A 13,052-nucleotide genomic window follows, 5' to 3' on the forward strand; every position below is an offset into this window, starting at 1 on the left:
CAGGTCAGGTCAGACTGTTATTACTCAACAAGAGGAAGTTTGTTATGCAGCAAAAAACATAAAAACACATTATGACGTTAGGATGTTTTAAATACTATACACACAATAAAAAGTACAATAATATTGTCTGTGTGATAAGAAAAAGCAAAAATAATATGGACCAGATAAAATGCAAGTCTGTGTAGTGGTAGTAAAAGAAAAAATTGCATGTTGCACCTAATTTATGCAAAAACTGCCCCTGTGACCAAAGAGGAGGATGTTAGATTCATTAAACCAAGGATGGTCTGGATTCCCTGAGATGAATCTCATTGGTCCAGAAGATTATGAATTCAGGAAAGCAGCTCCAAACACAGCTGTGCCAGCCTGGTAAATTACACAATTTAAATCATCTTATGGTTAACAAGCAAATACAAATAAAAAATGAAAATAGGCAGTTAAGGGTCCAGTCCAGACTGGTGGAACCCACAGAAACTCTAATAAACATAGCACTGGGCTATAGAGCCATGCTGAAACCAGAGGTGGCACTGTATTACTGGGGGCTTCCATGTCTGTGTCAAGTGGCCACACAGCCCCAAGTGCAAAAGGCCTTTGACCTATAGCTGTAGGGGGATGATGAGGATGACCTATAACCTCGCTGGCTTTCAATTTATGCACACATGTTCACTGATGCACACAAACACATGCACACACACATATGCACACATATGTACCAGACCACTACATCAGACAGAACACATCCCCTAGGCAAGGGCACTGCACTGAGGTCACATCACTCCCCAGCTCAGTGACTTCCCTTTGTCGAGACAGACTTTTTGCGTACTCTAGCAGCCTTTTTTTTTTCTGACATTATAATATTCAATCCAGCTAGTTAGGGGTTGTTTTGAACAGAGCCCGGAAGGTGTCATGGATCTAACAATTAGTGCTCTCGAATTACTAAATATGTGGCCTCAATTTAATAGCATATTGTTTTTGTCATGAGACACCCGCTTTCAAGCTCTGTCTATCACCGTCCAAACAAAGCCACAAAGCTATCCATTCATGAAAAAATTTAACATAGTTGTATCAATAACTAGGCTGCCTCCTCACACAGGACAATGTCTAAACATCAGCCTTTTTATGCCACATTCCAGACAAAAGCCACAGTTTGTGTGGCTTTAGTTGGGGGAGGCACACATAAAGACCTCTCCCTAAATCCTTAAAATACCTTTCATGTATGATCTACAATTTCACCAATTCTGTAATGCATTAGAATAATATATCTTAACAATTATGTTCACATGTCACTGAGTAATCAGTTTATTTATATTAATTATGGAATACCTGGAACCATCACTCAGCAGCAGGAAAGACACGAGCATCTCCAAATTAGGAATAGGCATTTTTATGTACCGTGGTACAGCAGTGTAACTTCATTAATTATTTATAGTTATTAATTATCCCGTCAGGGCGACAGGATCATTTACGAATTAATAGTAAATGGCATTTGGTACTTTTTACATCAGACAGATAAGCTGTAACAGAGAGTTTACAAGTTTATCCAGTCATATCTTTTGGAATAAAGCCATCCTTAGGATGTGCCTTGAGCTCCATCAGATCTGTCGCTTTTTTTATTTTACTGTTGGTAAAAGTCCAGACTCTGAATATCACACATTGCCAACAAGTTCCACTAATCAGTGAAATGAAACACTTTTGCTTTGGCTAGTTAACATTACTAATATGATCAGCTTTGCATGTGCTTTTTCTTCAGTCCATGGGCAATCCCAACACACACTTTGTCATCTGTTTTTCTGCAGTTAGCCAAACTGCAACTAAGACACTGAGAGCTCCATTTAGATGTATCACCTTGTGCATAAAACCAAATCACCTTGTGCGTAAAACCAGAGCTTACAGGTGGCACAGCATGAGAGCACGTGCCATACAGCCTACAGCTGTACCCCTCTCTGTGCAGCAGTGACTTATACTATTTACTGACAGTAATTAACTTGTCTTTTGATATTTTCCAGTGCTGTCTGGCTCAGCTATTCGGCGGAAACAGTTCCTCTGAGCCTCCAGCTGCTGCTCCAAAACACACCTGTTTAACCAGGTTACGGTCCAGAACCATGTAGCCTAACTGGTTTAATTGTGATGGGCAGTGAGATAGCTAATTTCAGACACCATCAGATCTAATTAATTTAAAGTTTTAATATTTGAAATCTGGGATTGAGCAAAAATAGGACCGTCTTCAAACGCCTCAAAGGCCACAGCTGGTGGCTCGACCCTGGTTTAGATGAAAGCAGAGTAAAGCCTCTTGTGTGCAGGGGGCACGATTGGTTAGATTTAAAAAAAAAAAAAAAAAGAAAATCATATTTGGTGAATGGCTTTGTGCAGTTTGGAAATGTCTTGTATCTGAAGATGTTCTGGGGGAATGCCATCAATCAGAATCAAAATTTAAAATGTTTTAGATTCATTTATCCAGGGACTTTTCTCTACCTGCAGATATCTATTGTATAACAGGCCTACAATGAGCTAAAAACTTCCATGATATTAAATAATGTTCAGTTGAGATAAAGGAAAGACTATCAGTAGATAGAGCAGTCATAGCCGCCTCCTTCTTTACAGGTAGATCATAATCACTGTTCAAGGTCCTGATCCTGGGACCCCCAGGGATGTGAGAAATTGCTGGCCACCTGTCGGTCACGCTTACTGGCATGGTTCCTGTTACTACTCGAAGATGATGCAGTCTTGATGGATGACTAGATTTGTAATTTAATAAAATCTGTATTAGCGATAAGCTCCTTGAGTATTGTTTTGGTCTGATACTGATGATGTTTGGGCTGATATTGGACTGTAGGTCTGCCGCTCATGTGCTGCTTTGAATTTTCGTCTGACTGTCAGCTGGACATAGAAACACTAAAACACTGCATTATGATAAACTCATGTATATTACCTTTTAATAGTAACTGTGGCCTACTTAACTTTAAGTCTCCAACAAGCATGGCTTTGTGAGTCAGGCATCTTGTAATTGGCTTATGACGGACATTCAGATATCTGATGTCATACTGTATCAGGCTGAAATATCATCTGATCTAATTTACATTTATTTCTAATATTTTTAATCTGTGGTGAGGCAATAAAACTTGTGGGGTGTCTGTGTCAATTTCGCTCATGCAGTTTCAGTTGTAGCAACTGTTCATGTGAGTGTAGAAGTGCTTACTGGTTAATAGAATGAGTGCTCCTACTGAACACAGCTTTCTTTCTCTCTTCAGCACATCAGTGAGCAGTGAACTTCAATTTACTGACAGTATTAATATGCGTTTTGACATTTAACTGTACAGGCTAACATTTATGTACAGGTAATCCAGGCATCATGTGATTGGTTGTAATTTATGACGGACAGTTAGATATTCGTTTCATATCAGGCTACAACATCATCCGGTCTAATATATTTTTATTTTGGGGCTATTATTTGTGAGTGCAGTGAAAAATATTGAGTAGCTTAAGCCCTTTAGCAGCCGCAGAGCTGGAGCCTTTGTCGGGTTCACCCATCATACATATGTACATTTTTTCATTAAGGTGTGGCTTTGTGGCTTTGTATGGGCGGCGAGGGATTGAGAGACAGAGCTGGACAATGAGTGTCTATCAAAAATTATTAATTCAAGAACACAAATTATTAAATTGAGAGCACACTTTATTTTTTCTCCATGACACCTTCAGGACATAGTTTTTCAATACCATGACATAGCAGTAATTTGTAATCCTAATAATGCAATTATGTATAGTTTGAAACAGTATCTATTATTGTTTTAGTTTTACTGTTATGAAAAAAATATTCCTGGGTTTAATTTGATTGATGTCTAAGCCCTGCTTCATGTGCATGCACTGGTTTTTTCTTGCCCCATCGTGTATGTTATCGAGTACGACTAGCAAACAGGTCCTGAGGGGGCTGCCGATGCCAGTGGAGAGAAGCTTTCTGTGTGCTGAAATGATGTATTCAGTGGAGGGAGCAAAGCCTCCAGCTGTCCATTTCCAGCTCCGGGGGAACTCCATCCCCCTCATGACCCATGCTTGCTGCTCCCTTACCCCTCCCCACACACAAACACAAGCGCCTATAGATGCTCACCATCCCAGCTCCACAGCAGCGAGGATACAGGCAGACTGACTGCAGCTATACAACGATGACAAATCGCACAAGCACTGCCAGAGACACTCAGACAGTAAAAAGCATCCATTAAAAATTCATCCAGGGCACATAGCTTCCTACTTCAAACACTCCCCAACCCCTCACTTAGGACCAGAGCTTCTCTGGAGAAGGCTCATCACAGTGGTGGTCATTACTTTTGTTGTACCTCACCTGTTCTGGGCAAAAAATTATGTCAAATTTCGCTCCCTCCTCTGATGAGGTCATTGTTATCTTGCCATGCCATCTGTGCAGCGAGCGTACTGCAGCAAAACTCACTCTTAATTCGATGTGTAGCTCTGTAACCTTTCCTTCTTTTAACTTTTTATTATCGTGCAAAAGGACAAGAGTTTGACCTCGTTCAAGAATGTATTAATTTGTTTACGCCAAGGCCTTAGGTCCTTGCTGTTTCAGAAATCTGTTCCATTTTCTGTTTCAAGTCTTGAAAATCTCCTCTGCATCCCCTGCTGAGTTCAAACTTAAATGGAGGGAAACCATGTCTTAAAACAAGATCACTTGAACATATTTCAAGGGTGTTAGCAGCTTCAGAAAGCTTTATCAAGGCTCTGACTGTGACATTCAATTCGAATCTTAGAGGGACTTCAAAAATTGACATATTACTCTTCTTCAGACAGGCATCATGCTGCTATGAGCAAAGAGTGAAGAGATTGCTAATGGAAAATGAAATTATAGTTCTAACACAAGTTCAAATATATTTAAAAATAGTTTTGTGTTGGTGGCTCGCATTCTTGGCTGATTTGGGGATTTTTGCCGGTGACGGCTGTGTCAGGCAGGCACTACTGACAGCTGCCCCACTGTATAAGGGGGAGGGTATGATCGGGTTACAGCATATGGGACAGCAGCTCGGGAAATATCCCCTCATCAGTCAGAGTGGCGTGAAAACCTCCTTACAGGCAGCTCCCCCGAGCCACTCCACACTCTGGCTCATGAAATATTTAACCGCCAGTGTTGACAAGAAATAGGTTTTAAGAAATTGAAAGTCTCCCCTTCATTTCCCAAGTAAATGCATTTTCTGCTCACTGAAAGACGACATGTATCCATTGTCAGTCTGCTGTTTGTTGTATGTGTCCTATTATATAAACCTCCTCTGTTTTATGGGGGATGATGGGATGATGAGAGGTTTATGGGATGTGAGCTGTGTGTGATGCTCAAAGCTGTTTCTCAATCAAAGGTGGACAAGTGCTCTGCTTGTGACTGGGATTCAAGAACATGACCAGTGCCAAGAGTGTAGACACATTCAAGTAATCATCTCCATAAAATCCCCAGTCAATTTTGGATTAATTATTGTGTGAGCGTTGCCCTTTAAATTTTAAAATTAGGAATATTTGTCAATAGCAGGTTAATAAAACCCATAATATGGCTGGCAGACTTTTACCAGAAAACTTTTGTCTGTTAGCAACCTGCTCCTCTGTGTGCTATTGAATGTCATATTTTTTGTTTGAGGACCCCTGTGTTTTGTGCTGTGTAATGCAGAGCAGCACATCAAAAAAAGTTGAATGTTATGTGTCAACCTTGACTTTTTCCACATTTTTATTGGTGGAAACCATTTCCCTGAACCTTTTTGAACCCTCATGTTTTTGCATTCACAAGTCAGAAACCTGCATTTTCTTACTGCAAATGTTGTTTTTGGTGAACTTATTGTTTTGTTATGCAGTCATACACTCTTTTACAATGAACTCTACATGGTGCATCTGTGTATTTATTTTAGCTTTCTGCATACTTGGTTTACCTCAAGTATACAATTTAGGTTTCTTTTCCAAAACACATAATTAAAGAGTAAGATATTGTCAAGGGTAAGGTCTAAGTAAAAATGTATTTCACGTTGAAGTTCAACTTACCTGATTTCTCCTTTGTCAATACTGGTGATAAAGGTTTACACAATTTGCGTTTCCAGGTCATTAAGACAAATAAGTCATCCATAGTAACAGCTAAATAAATTAATTCACCTTCCCATTTCACAGTTGTGGGACAAAGAATCCAAAACAATGTTAAGGCAAGTCTTTTCTAATAGTTTGCCTAAACCTGAACCTGTCTTTGTATTTTGGTCCAGGTTTTAATCAGTCCCCTTTGTTGGTGCTCCAAGGCCTCTATTGAAATATGGCACTTCATATTATGTTCCTAAGAGATCCCCCTGGGATCATAAGTGAGAGGGAGACCAGTAAATTGGATGGATCCAATCATTCCAATTTGTTAAAAGCCTGATACATTGTTAGCAGAACAATAAGTCATAATTTAGGAGGCCAGAGGCAGGCTAGGCTTTCATTCTGTAAGTGTGCTCCAGTTTCTTTTCAAGGACTCATGCGATTTCTTGTCATTACAAAATTAATAACCTAAAGCAAGGAAAAACAGTGACTCGCTAGAGGTGAAAGATGCAGAAGTCCAGTCCTCCAGAGCTCTCATGATCAATTGCAGTGTGCTTTTTTTACTTAATCTGATCATTTGAATGATCTCTCGTTCTGCCATTCCTCACCACTATTGTTATCATCTTTGATCTTAAAAATCATGTTTTTGTGTTTCCCCTTTTAACAGTACACCAGCTGCTATTTTCCTCCTTATCAGATAATAAATCGTTTCAAAACAGTTTTTGCTTCCAGCGTAAGCTATGAGATAGCCCACCTTTTTCACAACAGCCTATCTTTTTTGTGAGCACTTTTCAATGATTCTTCCCTTAAGGGACTGTTTCTCTCTGATAAAGTGAAAAATGTGTGGATCAATAAGAGTATGGTCTGTTTTTGTGACCTGAGGCTGATATTCTGGGTGTGTTTTTTCTTCTTAGGTGCGTCTTGAGTGGCCAACAGACCTGGCAGTGAGTCCCATGGACAACTCCCTGTACGTCCTGGACAACAACGTAGTACTCCAAATCTCAGAAAACCATCAAGTCCGTATTGTAGCTGGCCGGCCCATGCACTGCCAAGTGCCTGGGATTGACCATTTCCTCATGAGCAAAGTGGCCATCCATGCCACCCTGGAATCCGCCAATGCCTTGGCTGTGTCCCACAATGGCATTTTGTACATTGCTGAGTCAGATGAAAAGAAAATAAACAGAGTACGACAGGTGTCCACCAATGGAGAGATCTCCCTGGTTGCAGGAGCACCAAGTGGCTGTGACTGCAAGAATGATGCCAACTGTGATTGTTACTCTGGAGATGAGGGCTATGCCAAGGATGCTAAGCTGAATGCACCCTCTTCTCTAGCAGTGTGTCCAGATGGAGAGCTTTATATTGCAGATCTGGGCAACATTCGTATCCGTTATGTGCGCAAAAACAAGCCCTATCTGAATCCTCTCAGCATGTATGAGGTGTCCTCTCCCATTAATGATGAACTCTATCTGTTTGATTCTAATGGCAGCCACATTTTCACGCAAAGTCTGACTACAGGAGACCACCTCTACAATCTGACCTACACCGGAGCAGGAGATCTGAGCAGCATTACTGATAAGAACAAGAACACAGTGACCATTCGACGTGACACAACAGGGTTGCCTCTGTGGCTGATGGTCCCTGATGGACAGACATTCTGGTTCACCATTGGCACCAACAATGCCCTTAAAACTCTGGCTGCCCAGGGTCAAGAACTAGCTGTAATGACCTACCATGGAAGTTCAGGACTGCTAGCAACTAAGACGAATGAAAATGGATGGACAACATTCTTTGAGTAAGTAATACTAAAAAACATTCCAAAACACATTTATAATCCTTACACCCAGAGTCTGGATCCCAGTTGAGCTTATTATAGATTACTGCTTCGCCCCAGAGAACAACTAAATAGATCTGTGAAATCTCTTAAATCCAATATACAGTTTTCACAAAGTCATTTCTGGAATATCTGAACTGGAAGCACTGTGTTGGAAGTAGCACTAAATGCTGAGATGCTTTAGAGTGAATGTTTAGAGTTGAACACATCTTTGATATCAGAGTTTAGTTTTTTGGCACACAAGTTACCTTCTCATGCCTTGATGTCTATGTCACTCAGAATACAAGACCTGTTGATGTATGGGTGTAATCCTATTTGCTGTTATCATACCAAATAGGATTACTGGATGATATGTTACTCATCTGCACCCTTGCTTGCAGTGACAGGCTGCAGACCATTGCTTGTTTGGAGTCGTGAGGTACAGGAACAACGTATCTCCTAGCGTGCACATTTTACCAGTAGGACTGCAACAAGGCCCGGCAATATAAAAGCATAATAGAATAGCATAATAGGTAGCAATTGATTCAGGCAAACCACACATTGTGAAGGAACAATTGAAAACACTTCCACATGCTGCAGCATTGGAGCTTAGGATTTCATGTTCTTGTGAGTTCTACAGAGCAATCTGTCCCTTAGCTTAATATACTATACCAAGGGATACTGTGTTAACTGGGTGTCTTTCCAAAAAGTGTGATCAAGCAGATTGGCTGGTCAGACATCTGTTACACCTTGCTGGAGGAATATAACACTCTGACACATAATCAGACGCTCTGTTTAATCTGAGCAGACATTTATCACCTGTGTGTAAGTTGGTCGTCATATGAGAAATTTGCATAGGCATTTCTCAAGGTAGAGTGAATTGCCTACGGCTTCAACAAATTCAGTGGGTGGTTGAAATTCTGAATGATTTCTCTTTGACTCTGTAAAATGCTGCTGTATATATCAGGATTGAGAATACTCTTTCCTTTTATGTAAAGAAAAGGCAAATATAGCACCCATGACACAATGGGCTTTTTTGAGATGAAATACAAACAATGGATGTTCAGGGTACTCTGAATTTCAGTCTCAACTAAAACTTAAAATAAGTACAGCATTTTAAGGATATTTGAATTCCACATGTACAAATTATTATTCACTAACTCATCGTCAGCTTCAGTTAAAGTGTATGCAAATGTATAAAATAATCAAATTGATGATCAGTGTAATGAACTGTTGAACAGTTGATTACAAAACTCATGTCACTTGTAAAGCAAAAAAAATCAATATATAATTTCGTTCTTTTTTAATTACAGATGTGTGTAATCATTCATTAAACAACCAGTATTTTAAAAGGGTAAAATGATATGAGTCTATCATCATGACTGAAAGTCGATAAACAATAATCCTAAATTGTTGAAAAAACTGTGTTTAGGCCTGTAGTACATAGATTATATTGCAGGAGGCCAGTTTCCCCAAATGCTCTCTATACTTTTTTAGAACATGGTAATTTAATAAAATGAAGAAAATAAATTATTAAATTTCTTGTTTTTCTCTTTCAAATTAAACAATGACTTCATATTTACCTACAAGCTAGTTAGATCATCCATGTTTCATTTAGACCCAATAAAGAGTGTTTGTTTTTCTTGAATAATTAGCTTTGAAGGTCACTCCACCACCTGAGGGTCAGAACCATAATTTGCTACCGTCAGAATTGAAAAGGAACCTCCATTTATCTCTGCTCAACAAAGTGCACCGCTAAACATTTTACCCATATGAACTAATGTGTACTACGATACCCTATTGATGGAAATTAATTTGGATGAATGCTGAAGCACAAAAGGCTGACTTGAGATCAAAAGACATCTGCTACATGGCCTTTCTGTTGTAACCCTCGACAGCCTCATCTGCACTGACATTTACTGTATACGCAGATGCTCTGCTGACCTCCTAATGTTTTTGTTGTCATGATAAGTGCTTATGCTTAAGGGTTGCTGTAAATCTATTAAATCACATAGCATTCTGCAGGATGCCTAATTGTTCTCTTAACCTCCAATTAACAGGGCAGTAATGTTTCTACTTAGCAACAAATGTCCCTTAGCCTCTGGGTTCAAGCAAATATTATTAGGTGGATTTAATACATCAATAATAACATCCAAATCACGTAAAACAACTGTTAATAAAGTTGAAGCAATGACTTGGCTGTTGCCTTTACATTATTTTTAGTCATCGGTCACGTGTTCTGAAATTCTCAGGCAGTAAGAGGAAGTGAAAATATGAGAATAACTCATAAAACTGAGGTTAGGTTTGCTGGAGGGGACGTTGATATGATGTGTCCGGCCTATTGTTGGGCCTTAGCGTGAAAGGTCATAGAGCTAGCATGTGACACAGAGGTGATGCGATCCGAATGGACTTTTGGCCATCCAGGGGGAAAGCAGTCCTCTCCTTCTGCTGAGCACACTGCCCCGCATGCCCCTCTTGTCGAGAGAAAGCAAGCTAATAGGCAGCTGAGTTGAAGCAGGCAAGAGCCATTAGAGCTCAGCGGTGAAGCCCGAGGAATGGCTCTAGCTCAAGGCCTTAATTGAGACAGAGAGAGTTTGGGTCAGCGATCAAGCTAGGGCACACAGCGTCGCTCTAGAATGAGATTTCTGTCTTGTGGACTCTGTCTTTTGTGCAGAGGTGAAGGCAAACAGTAATACTCTCTTTGTCCAATGAACTGAACAGTTAAAAGTGGTACCATGCAGAGAATGTGTAACCATAAGTGCTTTCACGGCAAAAACTTTGATTGTATGATGAACACGGAGAATATCTTGCTGATATGAGCGGTATCAAAAGAAATCAAATGCTTTAGATAAAAATTACTCTGGTATTTAGTATTTCCTGAATGAAAGGCTTGAAATGGATCTATGAATCCCAGTCCCTAGTACTGTTGAGATCAGATAACATTTATCTCTGGGAGATGATTCCTCTCCCACTCTTCCTTTCCATATTGGATATTTGAGATGGCAGCGCTGAGGAAATATCCGTAAACCAGCACCCGCCATCTCATTTATTAGAGGCTTTATTATGGCAGGCAGCAACATTGAAGTGGGCTTTCCAATCTGTATTCAGTGCGCAGATAAAAGTCTTCATTCTAAGTAATGTACCGTTCACTCACTCCCATTCTGGAACACTGGCAATCTGAAAGATTTCAAATTGTTGTATGCTGATGTGCTCTCTGAGCGAAATGAAACAATCTGGCCACTCATGTTCCTGTATGTGATGAACTGACTGATTTGTAGGCTAGGGAGATGCTGCATCTCTCCAAGGAGTCGCACCTCAGTGCTTCTATTTCATAGACTGTATAATGAGATTAGGTGATATCACTAATCTTTTAAGCTAATAAGCAGTTTTCCAAATGTGAAAAGGTGTGTGCTTTCTCATCTCGGCCATGACAATAGTAGCATTTATATTAATGTCACATTCATATCCTATTGGAGTCCAAACTTGTTTAACTCGTTGGTGTACGCACTCTCAATTCATGAATAGCAAACGGCAGCAGACATTGCACACTTTGTAGAAGTTGTGTTGAGTGTGCTTCAGTGATTAAAGCTGATAGTTTTGAGTTTTATTACCTCAGGCTACCGACATCGATGGATTTGCTGCTGTGTTTACTGCCTATGTTGACACATTTCCACAATTTGTGACACCAAGAGGGAAATCTCGGACTCTACAAAAAACTCCCAGTTCCTACTTTTAATTACCACTAGAACAGTTTATCCTAGACAGCAACTCATAATCACAGTGAATCTGAGATGACAGTGCAACTCATTAGTCACATTTATGTACCTACATGTATATATGCAAACCTGACGTGCATTTATGATTATGATTGCTTCCTTATGATTTAACAAATCTCAGCAAGGCTCAGTAAATTTTTCATGCCACAGCACTGTTTATGATTCAGCTATGGTTACTGTTTATACACAGTTTCAGATGGCGTGCCCCTCTTTGCCTTCTTTGGCTCACATCAGTGTATTTCTTTGTAGATACGACAGTTACGGGCGTCTGACTAACGTCACTTACCCTACGGGCCGAGTGAGCAGCTACCGCACAGACGCCGACAGCTCAGTCCGCGTCCAGACAGAGGGCTCCAGCAAAGAGGATATCACCGTCACGACCAACCTGTCAGCCTCTGGCACCTTCTACACACTCATGCAGGGTGAGTGTCTTTAACTGTAGCTCACAAGTGGAGCATGTGATTTTTAAGGTATTTTGTGCAACTGGAGGTGCCAAAAGCTTTAACTTTGCTTCAACAACAAAAACTTTTTGTTGCTGGTACTGCACTATAAAGTTAAGATCTTCTAGCGTTGCATTTTGCCTACTAAGAAAAAATGTTTAGACATGAAAGTTGTAGAAAGGATTCTTAAGTATTTTTAGACACTTACATGAATTAATATTATAGATACATACAATGAGAACCCTTTGCTATCAATAGATAATTAAATTGGCTGTGCAGTGTACATGTAGCAATCATAATTATGAAAGGTAAACCAGATCAGAATCCCCACCTTATCCATCTGATTTCGAAAGCTGTGTTTTAGGGGCCAATAGCTCCTTCTAGGATGTTCCAAGACAAACAGGTTAGAGATTAGACTACAAATGTTAAAGAGTTCGGTCTAGACCTGCTCTATTTGAAAAGTGTCCTGAGATAACTTCTGTTATGAATTGGCGCTATACAAATAAAATTGAATTGAATTGAATTGAATTGAAATGATTCAAAGAGATTCAGGTGATTCTGGCCAGGTCTGGTGGGGTTCAGCCAAAGGGAATACTGTATGCTGTTACCACATGGGTTATCCAGAATAACCAGGACATTGTTTGTGGACAGATACAAAGCTGTTTTTTCCAGATTTCACTTTTCATTGCTTTGAAAATTCCATTCACCTCTTTCTGTCTGCAGGTGTTACAGACACAGATCAAAACATGGGACAATAAAACCAAAATGGTTTTAATATAACTCAAGGGTTAATGAATTATTACTATTATTGTTTTTTATTTATTTATGGGAGCTGACCTTTAAATAAAGATGTAATGTCTCACTACTTGAACACAGAGCCTACTGACAGTAGTATTGGTTGGTCCTCTGTTGTTTTTAATAAAATGTGTAGTACAACTCAGATTTACCAGAACGGAAGCATATATTGGCTTTCTGTCAGAAAACATA

At 39.8% G+C, this 13,052-nt stretch overlaps 1 protein-coding gene across 14 annotated transcripts in view; it reads left to right on the forward strand.

Moving 5' to 3' along the window:
* tenm4 (teneurin transmembrane protein 4) overlaps window positions 1–13,052 on the forward strand; it is a 145,723-nt gene that overhangs the window by 114,692 nt on the left and 17,979 nt on the right. For all 14 annotated transcript variants that reach the window (XM_051397661.1, XM_051397665.1, XM_051397669.1 and 11 more), the window contains 2 exons: window positions 6,954–7,831; window positions 11,875–12,047. In XM_051397661.1, the coding sequence (XP_051253621.1) occupies window positions 6,954–7,831; window positions 11,875–12,047 (1,051 nt within the window). The remainder of the gene's footprint in view (window positions 1–6,953; window positions 7,832–11,874; window positions 12,048–13,052) is intronic.

Source organism: Dicentrarchus labrax, unplaced genomic scaffold (assembly GCF_905237075.1).
Source record: "Dicentrarchus labrax unplaced genomic scaffold, dlabrax2021, whole genome shotgun sequence".
Taxonomy (NCBI): Eukaryota; Metazoa; Chordata; class Actinopteri; family Moronidae; genus Dicentrarchus; species Dicentrarchus labrax.